This window comes from Molothrus ater, unplaced genomic scaffold, assembly GCF_012460135.2.
Source record: "Molothrus ater isolate BHLD 08-10-18 breed brown headed cowbird unplaced genomic scaffold, BPBGC_Mater_1.1 matUn_MA630, whole genome shotgun sequence".
NCBI classification, from domain to species: domain Eukaryota; kingdom Metazoa; phylum Chordata; class Aves; order Passeriformes; family Icteridae; genus Molothrus; species Molothrus ater.
In genome coordinates this window covers 1-19,769 of record NW_023416795.1, presented here as the reverse complement: position 1 = coordinate 19,769, position 19,769 = coordinate 1, and the positions used below count along the sequence as shown (strand labels likewise).

General features: G+C 45.0%; 1 protein-coding gene across 1 annotated transcript; it reads right to left on the bottom strand.

Annotated features, from left to right (window-relative positions):
• Positions 1-17,323: 17,323 nt before the first annotated feature.
• LOC129047137 (serine/threonine-protein kinase PAK 3-like) lies at positions 17,324-19,706 on the bottom strand (the record flags this gene model as incomplete). Its single annotated transcript, XM_054518478.1, is given in 7 exon segments — positions 17,324-17,425; positions 17,643-17,780; positions 17,878-17,942; positions 17,945-18,073; positions 18,354-18,453; positions 19,216-19,333; positions 19,594-19,706. Coding segments are annotated over 7 exon segments (765 nt in total), but the record flags the coding sequence as incomplete, so codon positions are not given.
• Positions 19,707-19,769: the final 63 nt, after the last annotated feature.

Here is a 19,769-nt window from a genome sequence, read left to right as displayed (position 1 = left end):
GGTCCCAAAGCCACGGAGAAGTGAGACTCCTTTGCAAGCTATGACAATATTCACGGATGGTTCTGGGAAAACCCATAAATCAGTGATTGTGTGGAGGGATTCTGATACCGGAACCTGGCAATCTGATATTGCTGTTTTTGAAGGGTCTCCACAAATTGTAGAATTAGCTGCTGTAGTCAGAGTGTTTCAGAAATTCAGCTCACCTTTTAACCTAATAACAGACCCTGCCTATGTAGCCGAAATTGTGCCTAGAGCAGAAGCCTCTGTCTTAAAACAAGTTAGAAATGATGTTCTTTTTTACTGGTTGAAACTACTAGTTTTTCTTTTGGATCAAAGGGCTGCTCCTTACTTTGTTATGCATATAAGGTCGCATTCCAATTTGCCTGGGTTTCTTACAGAAGGCAACACCCAGGCAGACTTGTTAACCTTCTTGGTGCAACATGTTTTACCAAACAAAATAGAGCCCGCTCAGGTAAATCACTCATTTTTTCACCAGAACGCTGGGGCTTTAGTAAGGCTTTTTGAGCTTACTCCAGAACAAGCTTCTGGTATCATTGCTACGTGTCCTGATTGTCAGCATTGCTCTCTTCCTCATGCACAGGGGTCAACCTGAGAGGCTTACAGAGCCTACAAATTTGGCAAACAGACGTGACACACTTTCCTGAATTTGGTCGTTTGAAATTTGTGCATGCTTCCATTGATACCTTTTCAGGTGCTCTGTTTGCCTCAGCCCACACAGGAGAAACAGCACAGAACACTTGTCATCATTTCACTGCTGCCTTTGCCACATTAGGAATTCCGCAACAGATTAAGACAGATAATGGCCCCGCATACATTTCCCATAAAGTTGCAAATTTTTTCTCTTTATGGGGAATTACCCACAAGACAGGCATGCCCCACTCACCCAGCAGGCAGGCCATTATAGAGCAAGCCCATGGCTCCCTCAAGCATCTCCTGGCCCAACAGAAGGCAGGAGCCAGAGATACACCTGCTGAAAGGCTACAGGAAGCCCTATATGTTTTTAATTTTTTTAACTGTTCCATGATGGATTTAAATCCCCCTATGACTAGGCATTTTGCATCATCCACATCTCTTTCCTGCAAGGAAAAACCACTGGTACTGATCCGTGACCTAGAATCTGGCAAAATCCTTGGCCCCTACCCTTTGGTCACATGGCGGGGGGGAGGAGGGGGGGTTTGCTTGTGTTTCCACAGAAAAGGGACCTCGTTGGATCCCTGCAAGAAATGTGAAACCATTCTGGGAACCTCTAACAGCACCTGACAGAGACCAGGCCGCTACCCAACTCTCAGAAGAGGAGGGGGAGGAGGAACCACACAGAGACTGCAGCTCATGACCAACATCTTCTGTCCCACCTGCAAAGGAAACTGTGGACCTTGGGTTTTATGTCAATGTAAAAAGTGTGGAGATCGGTGGTATCACGGAGCCCTTTTGGCAAAAGCATGGTGTGCATCATGTTATGACGTGGAGTTACAAATAAAGTATAAAGCCACTGAATTTTTAATTGTAGTAGGCCACAAGGAAAGGGATAGCCCTCGCCTCCCTATTCTCAGGAGGGAAGTTTTGAGGGAAGCTGAAAATAGCCATCTTTGCAAAGTAGAGTGCAAATAAAAAAATTTAGTGCCTTATATCTGGCCAGTCCCTGAACAAGCTTGGGAGAGGACAAAAAGGGAATGTGCTAAAAGATATGCTTGGAAATTAAAATCAAAAAAAGGGGGTTTTTGCTGCAACATAGAATGGAGTTAAAATGGATGCTCTGCTTATGCTTGTTAGCACTGCTTCGTTTTATTAACGCAGCTTGGCCTGTTGACCAACCCAAAACAAATGTTTGGATAACTCTAGCCAATGCAACAAAACAAGATACCCTATGCTTGGCCACTGCATCCCCAGAAAATCCATTTTCAACCTGTCTAGTCAGCCTTGCCATTAGACAATTGGCCAATACCAAAAAATACTGAAAGTGTGGTGCAGAGTTCAAATGCTGTTGATGCATGGGATCAGTGGACCCCCTACCTTCCTGAAGCACCCTTGGAGCCCCAAGAATTAGAGCTCCTGGGTCCTGTAAAAATGGATTTTTGTGTTGATTTTAAATACACAGGAAGAAATCAGTCTAAAGCTTGGGATGTTTCTCCCTATCACCTTGTATATAAGAATCAAACCTTTTGGTGTAATTACAATTCTGGCAGCCCTTCTAAATCTAGCAATGCCCCCCTAAGGCTGCCATCAGGAATGTTTTTGGTCTGTGGAGATCAGGCCTGGGCTGCTATCCCTTCGCACGTACAAGGAGGTTCCTGTAGTCTGGGACGATTGACTGTGCTAACACCTAACACATCCATGATTTTACAGCACAAATATCCCCACAGAATAAGGTGCAGTTTACATGCATTTGATAAATACTGCAATGATGAAGTGTCTCTGTGGTCTGAGACCCAAATGAATTTGGCCTACTTACTTTTGCCAAAATTGGCTGCAAAAAAGGCCTTAATCCGATTAAATGAGATGGCTTGCTGGCTGGCAAAACAGACAAATGCCACTAGCTCTGCTTTGTCAAACCTATTAATGGATGTGTGTAGTATAAGGCATGCTACTTTGCAAAACAGAGCTGCAATAGATTTTTTTGCTCCTAGCACAAGGTCATGGCTGCGAAGATTTTGATAGAATGTGTTGCATGAAGCTTTCTGATCACTTGGAATCTATCCATAAAAGCAAACAACAGATGAAGGATAGTGTGTTTAAACTATGAGTAGAATCTGGATTTTGGCTAGATAACCTGTTTAGTGGCTGGGGTTTAGCTCCCTGGCTAAAGGATTTCTTTAGGATAGGTATGCATGTGGTGATTTTGATAATAATTATATGAATCCTGATACCTTGCTTGCTTCAATGTGTGCAGAGATTAATTAATAAGACCATTAAAGGAATGGTTTTGGTTGACACAGAAGGGGGAGATATTGGGGTGCACGAGACAGAGAGTACTTTGGACCTTATTGGCATAAGAGAATTGATAGATAAAATGCCTTGGCAAAAGCAAACGGAACTTTGAAAATTAGATCTAGATAGCAAGAAGATTTAATGAGACAAGTTTACCAGAAAAAGAAAACCCTATAGAACAATGCAAGGAAGAGATGCTGCTATATGCATAAGTTTGTGTATGTGATTTTAACCTAATTATTGTGGTACACCTTACTAGTCTCCCTAAAATAGTATATAAGTGCTTGTATCCCACAATAACATCGGATTCTGATCACTGAGTCAGCCTCCCTGTCTTTCTCCATTGCTGACAGTGGGACAGATGTTTGCCCAAGCTCCGTGATCCCTGTAAGATTCCGTGCAGAAATTTGGATAGCCACATCCCAGTACAAATGAGATGCAGTCATTCCCTTCTCTGTCAAAATCTTGAGGCAGACGCAGGAGGCATCTTGAAAGTGGAACAAAATCCTGCTGGGAGGGGGAAAAAAGTGCATGCAACTCCTCTGCAAATCAACTCTGTTCACCTCATGAGCCTTGGCTTAGCTTGCTTTCCTGGTGACTCAGCGCAGACATGTCCTCTGATGGTGGACAGCACAGTGCCTTGAAAGGAGCTTTACCTGGGCTCTTCCCACTTCGAATGCTGAGGGAGGCATCTGAAAATCTATGCAATTGCTGAAGGGCCCAGAACTACCTTGAAATTCTCTTGCTGAAACACTGCACTTGTTACCCAGAAGAGTTCCCTCCATTTGAAAGTCTCTCATTTTCCCCATTTCCAAGTCAGCTCACAGCAACCAGCCACGTGTAGGGCTTAGAGAAGGAAGCATGGCACCTTAGCATGGAAAGCCCAGTGTGGGCCCTCAGGGCAGAGCACTTTGGTGCCCCAAAGGTTTAAGAGAGGCCACTGTTAGGAGGATGTCCCATCTCAGCCCTCCTTTACTCTTCTATACCAAGTGATTGCCAGCAAGGGGGGACAAGCAGGGCCTGGTCCCTCCTCCTGCCCTGCTCTGAACTGCAGCTGGCACTGTGGGGCACCAGGGCACAGGGGAATAACATCTCTGCAAGGCAGGTAGGGCGGTGTGGGGCAGCTGTCAGGGGGTGCGTGGGGCAGGGCGGGGGAGGGCCCCTCTGCCAAGGGGGAGGGCCTTGGGCCGCCTGGAAGCAGCGCAAAGCCAGGAATGGGACAGCCTGTCGGGAGCACACAGCTTCCAAGGCACTGAGCAGCTTAGGCATGCCGTGACACAGGAGGGAACATTCCAGGGCTCTGGAGGCTTTGGAGTTTGTATTGCCAGTCCTGCTAAAACCAAGGGCTCCATCAGAGCATCTTCTTGAGACATAAACTTCAAGGAATTTAGGGATTTTAGAGGGGCTGAGGTTTTAGCTAGAGATAAGGTTTATTAGAGTTAATTAAAATAAATGGGTAGGTCTTGATGAAGTTAAGAGTTAGTAGTTAACTAGTAATTGAGGCAGGGAATGGGAGTTCTACCAAGGGTTCATTTGTCATATTTGCATTGAAATGGTAGAAAGGTCAGAACGAGGAAGACTTCATTTACTTCCTCATTTTGGGACCCCTCCCCATGAAAGGGACCACATACCCATTTAAAGGAGCAAACTGCGCATGCTTAATAGCTTTTGAACTAATTACCATACGAAGCAGGGAATGGGATGTACCAAAGTTATGACTATGCATTTGTATTTTGGGTATGCTATACTTGTATAGATAAAAGGACTCTGTAATCACCTGTAAATTGCGGTGTGTATTTGGGAGTTGTCCTGCACGCTGCCCAGCGTTGCAATAAACATACACTTTCTAGCATTAAACTGTTAGAGAGTCTTTGTCTGACACAGTTGGATATCGGTACTAGATCAATATCCATATTTTTGATAAATCATCTGGCGAGCCAGGTAGCAAATCTTCTTTCTCTGGCCGTGGGGCCAGTGGGGGTCCAGGACTCCTCTGGGCGCCCACCAGAAATTTCCGGGAAGAGGGATCCTGCGATCCCACTGACTACCTGGGGAAAGACCAGAACCTGCTGGAAACAAAATGTATGTTTCTATTTGGGGAAAGGTACCTTATTATATAAGCAGTAAATAAGACACGAGAGATGTCTCATTGCAGTGGTCTGGTAACTTGTGTCCCGTAGTGGGGATCTGGGGATGCGTGTCCCATAGTGGGGACCCAGGGGTCTGGTAGTCTGTGTCGCCTAGTGGAGACGGCGGCAGCAGTGTTGTGAATTTGGATCGGAGCAGTGGTGGCTCCAGTTTCAGTCTGTAGTCTCAAGGTGCACCTCAGTGATCCATCATTTGAGTGGCTAGTCCGAATTTTTGGGACACGAAGGGTCCCGTTGTGGGTTGCAGACAGTCTTGGTTGTGGCCCCACTCTGTGTGTGTATTGTAAACGGATCTATGTTTGTTTGGTGGTTTTGTGATTTTGTGTGTTTGGTTTGTAGAAAACTATTTATGTACCGTATTTGCTGTGGTTTGTGAGAGTTTGTGTTGTAAGTATTATAATTTGTCTGATTTGGGGTGTGTTATTAACACACTCTTTGTAAGTGTTTTTGAGAATTTTATAAGCTTGAAGTTGCAAAAGGTTTTTGAAACCGCCACCTGATTTGTGGAGGGACACTTTGTTTGGGAGAGCGGACTGATTTAAAGTGTTTGTACTGTGCTTGGACTGCGTGTTAGAGGGGAATTAGGCTGTGTGTGGGCCTGGGTAGTATGTGTTTTTGGCTGTAAAATTTTACTTGATGTATTGTTAGGTGAAAAGGGCTTTGAGTGAGCTAAATTCGTTCACTTCTTAGTTAAAAGAGTCCTGGTTATCTGGGAGTCATTTGTTTCTCGGGTAACGGGAGGGGAGTCCAGGCTTTGTAGCCTCGGGATATGTCTTTTTAACCCCTGAGAGAGTTTGGCAAGTCAGTGTTTTGATGATTTTTACTTTTATGTGAGGTTTGCAGTTGCTGGAGTGTGTGGTAATACTTTAAACTGTTGGTGGCTTACCCTCCCCCCCCACTTCTTGTGGAGGGATTTGTGCTGTGCGCCGGCCAAAATTTGTGTGATTTTTAGCAAGACCTTGTTAAATTTTTTGTTGAATGTGTTTGGGGTCATGAAAAAACCCCTAGCTGTTTTCTTTGTGAGCCTAAACTATTTGTGTTTGGAGTCGGTCTCTGCCAGAAAAAGAAACTCAGGCTTTGGTTGAATGCAGAAAGCAGAGCGCCCCGAAGTACTGCTGGGAGAGGCAGCCGAGGGGTTTCTTTGGTGCCGAGGTACGCAGTTGAACTCCGTGGTTTGTAACATTTTTGATCTTAGGGTGAGAGAAATTTGGTGGGGAATCCGAAAAGCTTTGGAACTTTGGAAAAGCTTTGTTATAGTAGTGATTCACACAGTTCTTGGTGCAGCGCGGAATCGTGAAATTTCTGCCGAAACTCGGCTGATACTTTGCAAGGTTCCCATCTGTTCTTTGGTTACAGCGGGACAAGAGATAGCCTTGGCTTTCAGCTGCACACTCGCTACAGTGTATGAAAAGTTACTTACAATTTTTAAACGTATTTTAATAGCAATATACCCAGAGCAAAGCATAACAGAGGACCTGATTTAATAAGTAATTAATAACCTGCACCTTGGGTAGAGTGCCTGACTACATTGTGTGGTTTCCTAGATTGAATAAAAAGGAGGTTCCCCCCCGCCACTTTTGTCTAACTGCGAGTTCTTTCTTTAGCTGCTGCTCCGAACCCTGTTTTGAAGGACATATTGCTAGCCCTTTCTTTTAAAGGAAAGAGAAAAATTAATTAACAAGCTGTTTTATCCCTTTTGATTGCTAGCACAACTATATGACCAGGAACAGGAGGCACAAGAATCCAGAGCTTGGTTCGGGGGTATTCCCCTGCCCAGAGGAAGATTGCTACTGTAACCCATGGATTGTGTTTCCGTGTGCAGTCTGTGGGTCCCACAAAGGAATAGGTAGCTAATACCTAAGAGAGGAACTTGTGCTCCCTGTCTTACAAAAGAACAAAAGACTACCCAGACAGCTATACGGATTTTGTTGGCAATTGGTTGGGAGGCCCACAGCAGCAGTAAAATATTCGAGTTGTGGGAAAATGGGGTTTCAGGAACCTTAAAGAAACCAGTGGAAATTCTTAGAGTTGAGTGTGGCCAGCATATTTTTGTACCAGAGGGAACCCAAGTGAAACTAAAGAACTGGGATAAGGTCAAAAGACGTTGTGAAAAATAAAATCTTAAGCTTTGGGGGCAAATGAGAGCAAAGAGATTCCCAGAGGAAGACCTCTAGGGTGTATCTTAACATGCTAGAAAGAGCTGGTGGGCTATGGTGGGAGTGAAACTAAAAGAGAACTTGTCAAATTTTGCACACAGTGGTGGACACTCGATAGACCTGATGGAGGACTGAAGTGGCCAGCAAGTGGTACACTGGACCATGAGACACTATTACAGTTAATGCTTTTCCTTAGGCGTGAACAGAAGTGGCAAGAGGTGACTTATGCTGATATCAGCCTTCAAAGTCACCCCAAGTGGCAAAGGGATTGTGGGATTAGGCCACCATCTGATCCACTGGTACTGGCTCTTGGAAAGGATAATAAAGCTAACAGGGAAGAGCTCAAACGGTGTTGTAGCACATGCTCAATAAATCAAAGATGCTCACACCCAAGTAAAGTGCATCCAACAGAGATCTTAGAACAAGAGATGGTAGAGGCACTTTTACCACCCCCTAGAAAACAGGAAGGAGGGAGGGTAGAGGAATGAGTAAAATCAGAACCCTCACCAACTTTAGCCTGCCCTAACTTATCTTCTGGTTCATCTGCCCTGGGAAAAACAGTAACTGAGGTAGAGGTTTCCCCACCAACTCCTGACTCAAGGGAACCATGGAGGCTTTACCCACCGTTGCCTAGTAGCGATAGTGAATGGGATGAATCTGAACCAAGTCCCAAGCTTTCCCCACAAGGTCTGATAGCATTAAGGACCAGAAAGCAAACCAGAATGAACTCACAAATAGCCAGAAAACAAACTAAAGAAGTTATACAAGTACCCCTAAGGCAAGCTACAACCCCTAACAGGGAACCAAAGATAATTAAGGTCCCCTTTTTCTCAATGGATTTGGAGGCTTGGGAAAGGACTGCTAAGGGTTATCAGAATGACCCAATAGGGGTTGCTAAAAGGTTGAAGTTTATGATTAAGCAGCATTCACCTGATTGGGCAGACATGCAGTTACTACTCGATGCCTTAACAGAAACAGAGAAGCAGTTGGTTTTGAAGGTAGCCAAAGATTTAGCTGAAGATGCTTGTGTACCAGCACAAGAGTATATCAAAGATCTATTTCCTCTTCAGGATCCGATGTGGGATCCCAATGAACCCAATGAATTAGCACAACTTAAGAGATACCGAGACTTTATAGTGAAAGGACTAGAACGAGCAATTCCTAAAACCATAAATTGGTCAGCCTTATACGCTGCTAAACAAGGTCACTCTCAAACACCTTCTGAACTTTTAGATTACCTGCGGGACACAAGGCGGTGATATACCACCCTGGACCCTGGATCAGATGAAGGGACACAACAACTAAAAAATTTATTTTTAGGACAATCCACAGGAGATATCAGGTGGAAACTCCAGAAGATCCGGGGCCCAAATAGCCAGGACTTGGAGACTGTATTGGATGAAGCATGGAGAGTCTTTAGTAATCAAGAAGAAGGGTCTAGATAAGGGATGAAGAAATTAGTAGCAGTAGTAAGGGAGGGAGAAAGGGAGAAACATGAGCAAGACCCGCCAAGACAAGGACCACCCTGACTCGGAAAAGATGTGCATTTTGCAAGAAATTTGGACACTGGAAAAACCAGTGCCCAGAACAAAGAAGGGGTGATGAACAGAGAAATGGCGATTGGAGAGGAGAAAGGGTGGTTGTTCATATGAAGGAGGACTGAGGAGGACCGGAGAGCCCTACCCTAGGGGACCCTCTGGTTATAGTTAAACTGAGGAATGAAGAAAAGGAAGTTTTAGTGGACACAGGGGCAACATTTTCAGTGTTGAATAAGGCCCTAATACCTCTAACAAATTATTATGTTATAGTAAAGAGGGCTACTGGTCAATCTGAAAGAGCATATTTTTGCAAACCATTAAGGTATAAATTGGGAAAGCAACGGGGGATTCACTGATTCTTATATATGCCTAATGCTCCATCTGCACTTTTGGGCAGGGATCTGCTAGAGCAATTGGATGCAAAAATAATATTTAAAACCAGAGAAATTAGTTTAGTTTAGAGGTAATGGACCAACAATATGTGGAGTTGTTAAGCCTAATGTTAATAACCAAAGAAACTGAAATTTCTCTTGAAGAAGAGGAAATTTCAAGAAAATAATGGATCAGGTATTCCCTGGGGTATGGGCTTCTAATATACCAGGCAGAGCAAAGAATGCATTATCCATAGAAATCAAGCTCAAAGAAGGAGAACAACCAGTGAGGGGTAAACAATACCCCCTAAAGAAGGAAGACAGAGAAGGGATTAGCCCAATCATAGAAAACTTTTTGCAAACAGGACTGTTAAAAGAATGCCAATCTGATTTTAACACTCCCATTTTGCCAGTAAAGAGGCCTGATGGGTGATACAGGTTAGTACAAGATCTAAGGGCTGTTCACAAAATAACTGAAGACTTGTATCCAGTAGTTGCTAATCCTTCCCTATACCTTGTTAACTCGTTTAACACCTGAACTAGCCTGGTTTACCATTTTAGATTTAAAGGATGTTTTCTTTTGCCTCCCTCTCCATGAAGCCAGCCAGAAGATTTTTGCATTTGAATGGGAGAATCCCAAAACTGGATGGAGGAACCAGCTCACATGGTGTGTACTACCAAAGGGGTACGAGAACTCCCCCACTATATTTGGGAGACACTTGCCAAGGATTTAGAGTCTTGGCAACCTCCACCAGGAGAAGGACAGTTGCTCCAGTATGAGGATGACCTCCTGATAGCTGCCCAGACCCAGGAGACGTGTGGACTGAACAGTAAGCGTCCTAAACTTTTTGGGCCTACAGGGGTATCAAGTCTCCCAGAAGAAAGCCCAAATGGTGAGGCAAACAGTTATTTACCTAGGCTATGAAGTGAGTGCTGAACAAAGGACCTTGGGGCAGGATCACAAAGAAGCAATATGCCAGACCCTGAGACCTCAGACAGTGAAAGAACTGAGAACCCTTTTAGGCATGACTGGGTGGTGCAGGCCATGGATTTATAACTATAGGTTGCTTGTTAAACCTTTATATGCCCTGATCACAGAAGGGAGCAGAGATCTTCAGTAGACAAAAGAAGCAACCCAAGCCTTCAACCAGCTAAAGAAGGCCCTCATGTCAGCTCCAGCTCTGGGACTTCCAGATGCGAGTAAACCATTTTTCCTGTTTTCCCACGAAAAACAAGGGATTGCCTTCGGAATATTAGCACAGAACTTAGGCCCATACCAGAGAGCAGTGGCTTATCTCTCCAAACAGCTGGACACAGCAGCTAAAGGATGGCCAAGGTGTTTCAGAGCCGTTGCAGCAGTGGCAGTGAACATCCAAGAAGCGCGCAAATTCACCCCAGGCCAGAAGATGACGGTGCTAATATCCCACACGGTGTCTGCAGTCCTTGAGGCAAAAGGGGGACATTGGCTCGTCCCACAGAGGTTTCTGAAGTACCAAGCTATACTAGTAGAACAAGATGATGTTGAAATCGTGGTAACTAACATTGTGAGCCCAGCTTCCTTCCTCAGCGGGAGTATGGGAGAGCCAGTGATCCATGACTGTCTAGAGACCACTGAAGCCACCTACTCCAGCTGCCCAGATCTGAAGGACACCCCACCTGAAGATGCTGAGACCTGGTTTACTGATGGAAGCAGCTATGTCATCAGTGAAAAAAGGCATGCTGGGTATGTGGTTACCACAAGCAGAGAGGTAATAGAGTCCCTGGACCTTTGCCAGCAAACACCTCTGCACAAAAGGCTGAAATAGTTGCCTTAACTTGAGCCTTAGAGCTGGCGAAAGGAAAAGAGATTAACATCTACACAGACTCAAGGTATGCATTTGGAGTGGTTCATGTACATGGAGCCATTTGGAGAGAGAGAGGACTGTTGAATTCACAAGGGAAGAATATTAAACATGCACAAGAGATACTGAGAGTACTAGATGCAGTACAACTACCTAAGAATGCAGCCATCATGCACATTAAGGCACACCAAAAAAAGAGCTCTGAATTGGAAGACGGAAACATGCTGGCAGAGAGGCAAAAGACACAGCCAAAGCTGAGGTATTTGAGGAGACAATTGAGGCAACATTGATCCCAGATGGAAAAATTTCAAAATATTGACGGTAAGCCAGTGTACAATAAAAAGGATAAGAAACTTATTAAAACAGAAAAAGCAGATTATAATCAAGAAGGATGGCCTGTAACAGAGGAAGGGAAACTTGTAATGCCTTCCTACTTGCTGTAGTCATTAGTGCAAAAGGAACGTGAAAAAACACATTGGAGACTAGATCCCCTCTATAACCATCTGAAAGGAAAATTATGGCCCGGAACCTACAGGGCACAGTAATTCAGATAACTCATCAGTGTAGCCTTTGCCTCCAAACTAATCCTAAAAACATCCCAAAGCCTAAAGTTGGACAATCTGGGAAAGGTTGCAGACCTGGGCAACAGTGGTAAATCAGTGGTAAATCAATTTCACAGAATTACCCAGGAAGGGGGGATATCATTATCTCCTGGTATTGACTGATACCTTTTCAGGTTGGCCAGAAACTTTCCCTACTAGGACAGCTAAGGCATGAGAGGTAACTGTGGGAATCCATAAAATCAGAAGGTTTTGGGAAAACTGCAGAAGACAGGCCCTCAGTTACAGCCGAATACTGAGCAGTGCTAAAGCAGCAGAAAAGATATCTAAGCTATAGAGAAGACATGGGAAATAGAACAATAGAGCTGTGTAGTTTAGCTTTCTAAGTTGCACCAAGTTTATTTAGTAGATATTTAGAAGGTTAAATGTGAATGGTGCTCTGTGCTTTGTCTCTTATAAACGGGCTATTGTATGCGAGAATAGGTCACCATTGTTTTAACCAAAGCTACGTGTGCTTAAGGTGATCGGATAGAACGACTGTCAGTATGCTTTTGCTCTATGTAATTGGCTAAGACAGCTTTATGGTATGTTGTAACATTAAGTTTCTTTAGCCTGCTGCCTGACCAGCGAGCTGTTAGCATCCCTTCATTGCTGTTATCATCTCTTCATTGCCTTGACCCTGTAATGAGACTGATGCTGAAAATAAATAGCTCAAGACGCTTGTCATAGCAGCCCCGTCCCGTTTGTGTCTGTATATGAACTGCCGGCACACAGTAACCAAAGTGCTGTTGCAAGAAATAATACTGAAGTTTGGAGTTCCAGCCACCATATCCTCAGATAGAGGGCCGCACTTTATTTCCAAAATTTTGCAACAAAGTAGCCACCACCTGGGAACAGACTGGGAGCTGCTCCATATCATCCTCAATCGAGTGGGCAGGTGGAAAAGATGAATCATTTGATTAAGCAGCAAATTGTAAGATTGGGACAGGAAGCAGACCTACCTTGGCCCCAGGCTCTCCCATTAGCATTATTGCAAATTTGGAAAAAAACAAGGACAAAAGAAAAATTGAGCTCCTTTGAAATATTATGGGAGACCATATGCAGTTCAAGAAGGAACCACACCTACACAAGTAGGGGAGGAAACCCTACACAAGTATATGGTAGCCCTGAATAAACAACTGAGAGAAATTGAAAAATATGTGGCTGGAGCTCAAAACAGATAATTAGATGGACCAGTACACGATGTACAACCTGGGGATTATGTATATGTTAAATCTTTTGCAGAAAAGACCCTGGAACTGCAGTGGCAAGGACCATTCCAAGTGCTCCTCACCACCTTTACTACAATCAAAATCAAAGAACAGAAGGCCTGGACCCATCACTCCCAAGTGAAGAAAGCCCCTGAGAGAGTCCGGAAAGTGACACCAGGCGACAATGAACTGAGGCTGAAGCTCACCCGGAACAGCGAATAAATGGACTTAGAGAAATCATAGACATAATGGAGAAGGTCGTAACCATTATATCCATTGCCATGGTTGGAACAGGAGCCAATGCAATACCATGGGGTACAACGTAACTGGAATATACTGGTGCCAAGGGAGGGCCTACGATTCCCACTCTCCTAAGGCCATAAATGAGATTCTAAAGGTCACGAATGCACGTTTATGAGAAGGGAGAAATGTTTAGGGATGTAACTGTGCATTTGTGCAAGATGGCTTCCATGAGGCTTACCATCCTCCTGTGAAACTCATTCGGATTAGCTCTGAATGCTGTGACAAATGTTTGAGTAAGTGTCCAGAGTTTAGACTAAAAATAGAGGGGTGTGCAGTAAGAAGGTATGATCTTGACTTTAACATCACTCAAGTGTGTACTGAATATCCTAAGAACAAGACCAGAACTACCCCACCAATGCAAAAGAAAGCTGTTATTGGCCCAAAAGCCAATTATTCCAGAAGTAGAAGAGGAGCCTACAGTTCCTATGATTCCTAGAATTGGGCCGTATGCTATTAAGAAAACAGGAATTCAGAGACTGCTGGTTAATCCAGAATGGTCTCTGAAGCGAGGTAGGAATGGGAATACAAGTAAATGCTTCGGACATCTGACCAGAGTGTGGCCAATTTCTCAGAAATCCTTTCATGGACTGGACCACTTGGCTTCAGAAATGATTGCCCTCTAACTTTAAGAGTAAAAGGGATCTCACTGGGCTGCTAGAGACTGGACTGAGAGTGCTAAATACCATAGATTCAGAAGTGTTGCTGAAAAAATTAACCACAGTGGGAAGTGACTTGGTTAAACTACAGCAACCTTTTCTATCCTCCCTACTAGCAATAGGTGACAACCATTGGAAGTTATCCAAAGTGTTACCAGAATGGGAGAACACTGAAGAACAGGATCATGAGGTAATAATTAATGCATTAGGCACAGCCAGTGAAAACGTTTCGCTACGTCTTGGGTGTACTCAAGCACAACTGTGGATGCAGTCAGTGGCCACTGCAGTCATCAGGGAAGGCAGAGAAGGAATATTCCCTACTGAACTCCACAAAATTTTTGGGATAGTGCATCCAATATGGAAAGGGAACCGCAAGCTTGGTGGACTTTGGTTAATTTCACTTATAACCCTGTGACTAGTAAAGTAACAGCCTTTGTTTTAACAATACATAATGCATCAGTGAGTTTAATTCACCCAGCAGTTCCCCTGAGATTAAACCAGGAGGGGACTGTGTTGTATCGTTCTGAACATAGAACATGGGCACAAGAAATTAGAGGAAAGTGGCAAACCATCAACCTAGAGCCCTGCTCTATGAGGAAACAACTGCGAGGGGACATTAGAAGGTGATAGAGACACATGTTTGGACACAGAGCAAAGCATTTGCCACATTCAAATGCATTCAGGGAATCAGACAACTTTGCTTGTATATATAGGACAAGGTTTGTGTCTGTCAGCATGCCCCACTGTAATGATAGACAATCTAAGCATGAATGAGACTCAGTTTAATTTATATGTCTGTAAATTTGTCAAAATTGAAGGATGTGACTTCTCTAGTGGGCACCTGCAGTGTCACACCAGTATATAAAAGCCAGCTTAGTTACTGTGCAAGAAATAGTGCCTGTGCCCATAGGAATGAATTTGACTTTAGCTGCTCAGTTGTTGAAACATCAAGAACTGAGAGAAATTTTGAAAGGGATTAGAGATGCAGGGAAAAAGACCTTAATCACTATAGACCATGACACAGAAACCATCAAAGGAGTTTTTAAATTATTTGAGGAACCCTTGTCTCATCATTGGTGGGATGTGCTTTTTGGATGGTCACCAACAGCGACCGGCATACTTAATGCTTTATTTCATCCTATTATTGTGTTGCTTATTTTAGTTACTATAGGCTTAATTTTGTCTATTGCAATACTTGTTTGGAATTGGAAGTTAGTAAGACAGATGACGGCCCTAATTTCACTACCAAAAGCAGATGGTTTTGTCTTGAGAGACACTAGGCACATGTCTTGGGCAGATGAAGAAGAATCTGCATATTGAGTAAAAGAATTTACTCATTCCAAAGAAGAAGTGGGGAATGAGACATGAAATTTAAGGAATTTAGGGATTTTGGAGGAGCTGAGGTTTTAGTTAGAGATAAGCTTTATTAGAGTTAATTAGAAAAAATGGGTAGGCCTTGATGAAGTTAAGAGTTAGAAGTTAACTAATAATTGATTGCTTGTCAACATAACGTTTGGTTAGCTGTGTTTATAATGAAGACTATAGAGACTGATAAATAGCTTTTAGGAACACAAGACAATTGTAGGCCTCTTCTGTTCGGAAATCAGTTGAAGACAGGGAATGGGAGTTCTACCAAGGGTTCATTTGTCATATTTGCATTGAAAAGGTAGGAAGGTCAGAACGAGGAAGACTTCATTTACTTCCTCATTTTGGGACCCCTCCCCATGAAAGGGACCACATACCCATTTAAAGGAGCAAACTGCGCATGCTTAATAGCTTTTGAATTAATTACCATACAAAGCAGGGAATGGGATGTACCAAAGTTATGACTATGCATTTGTATTTTGGGTATGCTATACTTGTATAGATAAAAGGACTCTGTAATCACCTGTAAATTGCGGTGTGTATTTGGGAGTTGTCCTGCACGCTGCCCAGCGTTGCAATAAACATACACTTTCTAGCATTAAACTGTTAGAGAGTCTTTGTCTGACACAGTTGGATATCGGTACTAGATCAATATCTGTACTTTTAATAAATCATTCTGGTTACTTCACCATCTTCATTGCCATCATTCTGTCCTCCAGGTGGCCAGATAAGGCTGACAGCTCACAGACAGCTGACATCTGCTGCATCCCAGCTTCTTCTTTGCTAGTTTCATTCTTCTTAGGACAATTCTTTCATTTCTCCTTCAAGGATAATTCTGAGCTTCCCTAAATCAACAATACTCTTCTCTTATCTAAGCAATTCATCAGGAATGAAGCTTTCTAGGCTCTATAGTCCTAGCTGAAAAAAGCCTCGCCAAGGAAACCTCAAATCATTACATTTCTGTGAGCGTGTTCACAGGGGTTCTTGGATGAGGGAAGAGACGAGAATGTTGACTCCATGATCAGAAGGCTTGATTAATTATTTTATGATATATATATTACATTATCACTATACTAAAAAGAAAAAGAAGGACAGGTTTTCTCAGAAGCTAACTAAGCCAAGAATAGAAAAGAAAGGAATGATAACAAACGCAGCTCTCTCAGACTCTGTCCGAGATAACCCAGTCCTCGATTGGCCATTAATTATAAACATCCAAGATGGGCCAATCACAGGTGCACCTGTTGCATTCCACAGCAGCAGATAACCATTGCTTACATTCTGTCTCTGAGGACTCATAGCTTCTCAGAAGGAAAAATCCTAAAGAAAGGATTTTTAGTGAAAAGATGTCTGCTACACATTTCCTATCGATGGCAAAGCTCCTTAGAAAACTCAAGGGATGGCTGAAGCTCTGCTTAAAGATGATACATTCCCTTTTCCCTCCTCTCAGCTGGCGGGGCAAAAGGGCCTCCTCAGACACAGCCATCTCCTCTCCAGTCCTCCTGCACTTGCTTTTCCCAATTAAGGCAAGCAAAACTGCCTACCTCACTATGTTCTTTGGGCCTCTGAAAGGGACTGTCCACTTAGCTACAGCCTGGCAAGGAAGGGAGTCTTACAACACTCTGGATATTTTAGACTTTTATTGCCTCTCTGGCTGAAACAAAGTATCCCCTCACTACTTCTCCATCTTCATCACTCTGTCCTGTAGGTGGCCTGTCCAGGCTGACAGCTTGGAGGGCCTGCAGGGTCCAGCTCTGCTGCAGCCCAGCTTTTCCTCTCACAGCTTAATTCTTATTATGAAAATTCTTTCATTTCTACTTAAAAGATACCTCAGAGCTTCCTAAATTAACAACACTCTATTCTAAGCTAAACAATTATCCTCTATTATCTAAGCTATCACACATTCTGTAGTCCTTAAAAGCTGATCCCTATATTTCCTAATTTTTTAAACTTTCATCTTTTTGAGAAAGAAGAACAACAGAGCTTTAAATTGAACCTAACAACACACCTAACCGAACCTAACCAAACCTAACCTAACCAAACCTAACAGCTAAACTGAGCAAATATCAAAAACTATCACGTTTCTTATCTACGGCACAGCTCCTCTTAATACTCGGGGGATGGCTGGAGCTCTGCCGAGAGATGACACATCCCCTTTTCCCTCCTCTCGGCTGGCGGGGCACAAGGACCTCCTCAGGCACAGGTGTCTCCTCTCCAGTCTTCCTGCACTTGCTTGGCTGAGATGATCAGAGCAGCCAGGCTGGAGGCAGGATTGCCTGAGGTCACAAAGGGATGCTGCCCAGAGGAAAAAGAACAAAGAAAGGAACTCTTACTTTCCAGGATCCCATCCTCACGGGCTTCCAGGAAGACACACAAAGAGCCAAGGGCAGCATGTCCCCCTGCGCCTTCCTGTGCTGGGAGCTGTCTGTGCCACGTGGCCCACACTCCTCCTCATCCCTCCCTGCAGGTGTCCTCAGCTCCCAGGGCTTTTGGCCCCTTTGCTTTTTCTTACCTGCAGGAGTTCCTGGGCAGACCAGCGCCTGTCCTCGTCTGCCTGCAGGCAGCAGCGGAGGAAGTCGCGCAGGAGAGCCGAGTGGTGCCTGGGGTGCTGCAGTTTTGGGGGCCCGTTCCTTTCTATCAGCTCAAAAACCTACAGCACATGGATGCAAGAGGACACTCCACCTGCTCCTTTGCTAGCCACACAGAGCTCTCTCCACACAGAGCCCTCTTGCTAAGCTGCACCTTACCCTGAGACGGGCTTCCCGCTGGTAAGGAGCTTCCCCTTCCACCATTTCCAGCCCCACGATCCCAGGGACCAGATGTCCACTTTGGGGCCGTAGGCTTCTCCTCTCACCACCTCCGGTGCCATCCAGTTGGGAGTGCCGACGCTGGAGCTGCGCTTGCTGCGCTCAGGGCTGAGCTGAGCACAGAGGCCAAAGTCACCTGAGGACAAAAACAAAGCCTGTCAAAGCCAGCTACCACTGGCAAGGGGCCAAAACCATTGCCCACTCCAAGCCTGACCAGGCCATGCTGAATCTAGCTGAAAAAGCAGCTGAGCTCTCCTGCCATGTGGCTGGAGCCAGGCAAATAAGGCATTGGTCACTTCAAAAACACCCTGACGATTCACGCACTGGCCAAGCGGCGCTTCTGCCCAAGTGGCAGTCACCAAAATGTGAGCGCAAGGCATATGCTGGAAATGCTGCAGCCCAGCAGGGATACCCACCCAACTTGACAGATCCATCCATGCCCACAAGAACGTTGCTGCTTTTGATGTCCCTATGGATGACTTGGCGGGAATGAAGGAAATGCAGTCCTTGCAGGCACTGAGAGAGAAAAAGGAGGGAGGGAAAGTTAACGTGCAGGATCTGATTTCATCCCACCAGCAAGGAAAGAGCTCAACGGGATTGACGGCTTTCTCAGGGAATTGTGAGTGAGGGTGCAGCACCATGGTGCTGTCACCAAGAAGAGCTTGCTGCTTCAACACTCTTGGAAGTTTTTTCTAGATTTCCAAGCAAAGGCATCTGGTCTCCCAGAAGTTCCACCAGCCTTCGGTAGGAAGCACGTCACCTTTGGCTGGGAGGCGGCACGGGCAAAGATTTTTGGGGAAGCCTAGTGGCAGCAGAGGAGGAAGCAGCACCTTCGAGCTGTTCCAGAATCCCTCGCCATCTGGGCTGCAATGCTGTCCATTGAAGCTGAGGACAGCTCTTTGCCCTCAGCTTGAAATTCTGCCACCTGCATGCTGCCTTCCAGTGGCAAGCAATGTAGGACAGACAGACAGGCTCAGGCAAACATTCCCAGGCACAGCTGAGAAGAGGAAGCAAGTGAAACCAAGCGACAGAGCGAGCACCAGCGCCAGAGGACAGACAGGATGGAAGAGTGCAAGAACAGAGCCTGAGGAGTGCGGGGACACCAGCAGGCAGTTCACTTCCCATGCTCTTTCTTCTCCTGTGTGTTGTGACAGCAGCAGCAGCAGCAGCAGCAGCAGCAAAAGAAAGGTGAGAGCAAGAAATCTCAGCTCTCCTTAACCTCCAGCTGACAAGCAGCATCCTGGGCAGGCCTGGGGAAGCACAAGCAGGATCCCTCACCTCCCGACAGACAGCGCCTATCTGTCCTTCCTCCAGGTACACTGCCCTGAGCACATCAAACAAGGTGCCGCCGTCCATGAACTCCATGGCCAGCCAGAGCTCCACATCCACCAAGTAGCTGAAAGAAGAAAACCATGGCATGGAGAGACAGCAGTGGGCACAGCCTCAGTCACCCCAGGGCCTGAGCCAGGTTTTTGCAACTGCTCTCCAAGCTACATGTGCCACAAGAGATTATTGAACACCAGCTCCACCTCCTCCCACGCTCTGGAGACGAGCAGAGAAATCATCACCAGCTCCGTTCTCTGCCAGTGACCAAAGGGGCATCGCCTCTTCTGGCTTGCACGAGCTAAAGCTACATTGACATGAGAATACGCCAACCTGTCTAAGTAGGTAACGATATTGGGATTCCTATTGTCCCTCATGGCTAGGATTTCACTGGCAGCCAGCTCCTCGGACATCTCCTCCTCGAGTGACATGATCTTGATTGCCACCTGAAATGACATTGGTGACCGTTACCTTGAGAAGACGCACCCTGCTGGAGATCACAAGGAGCA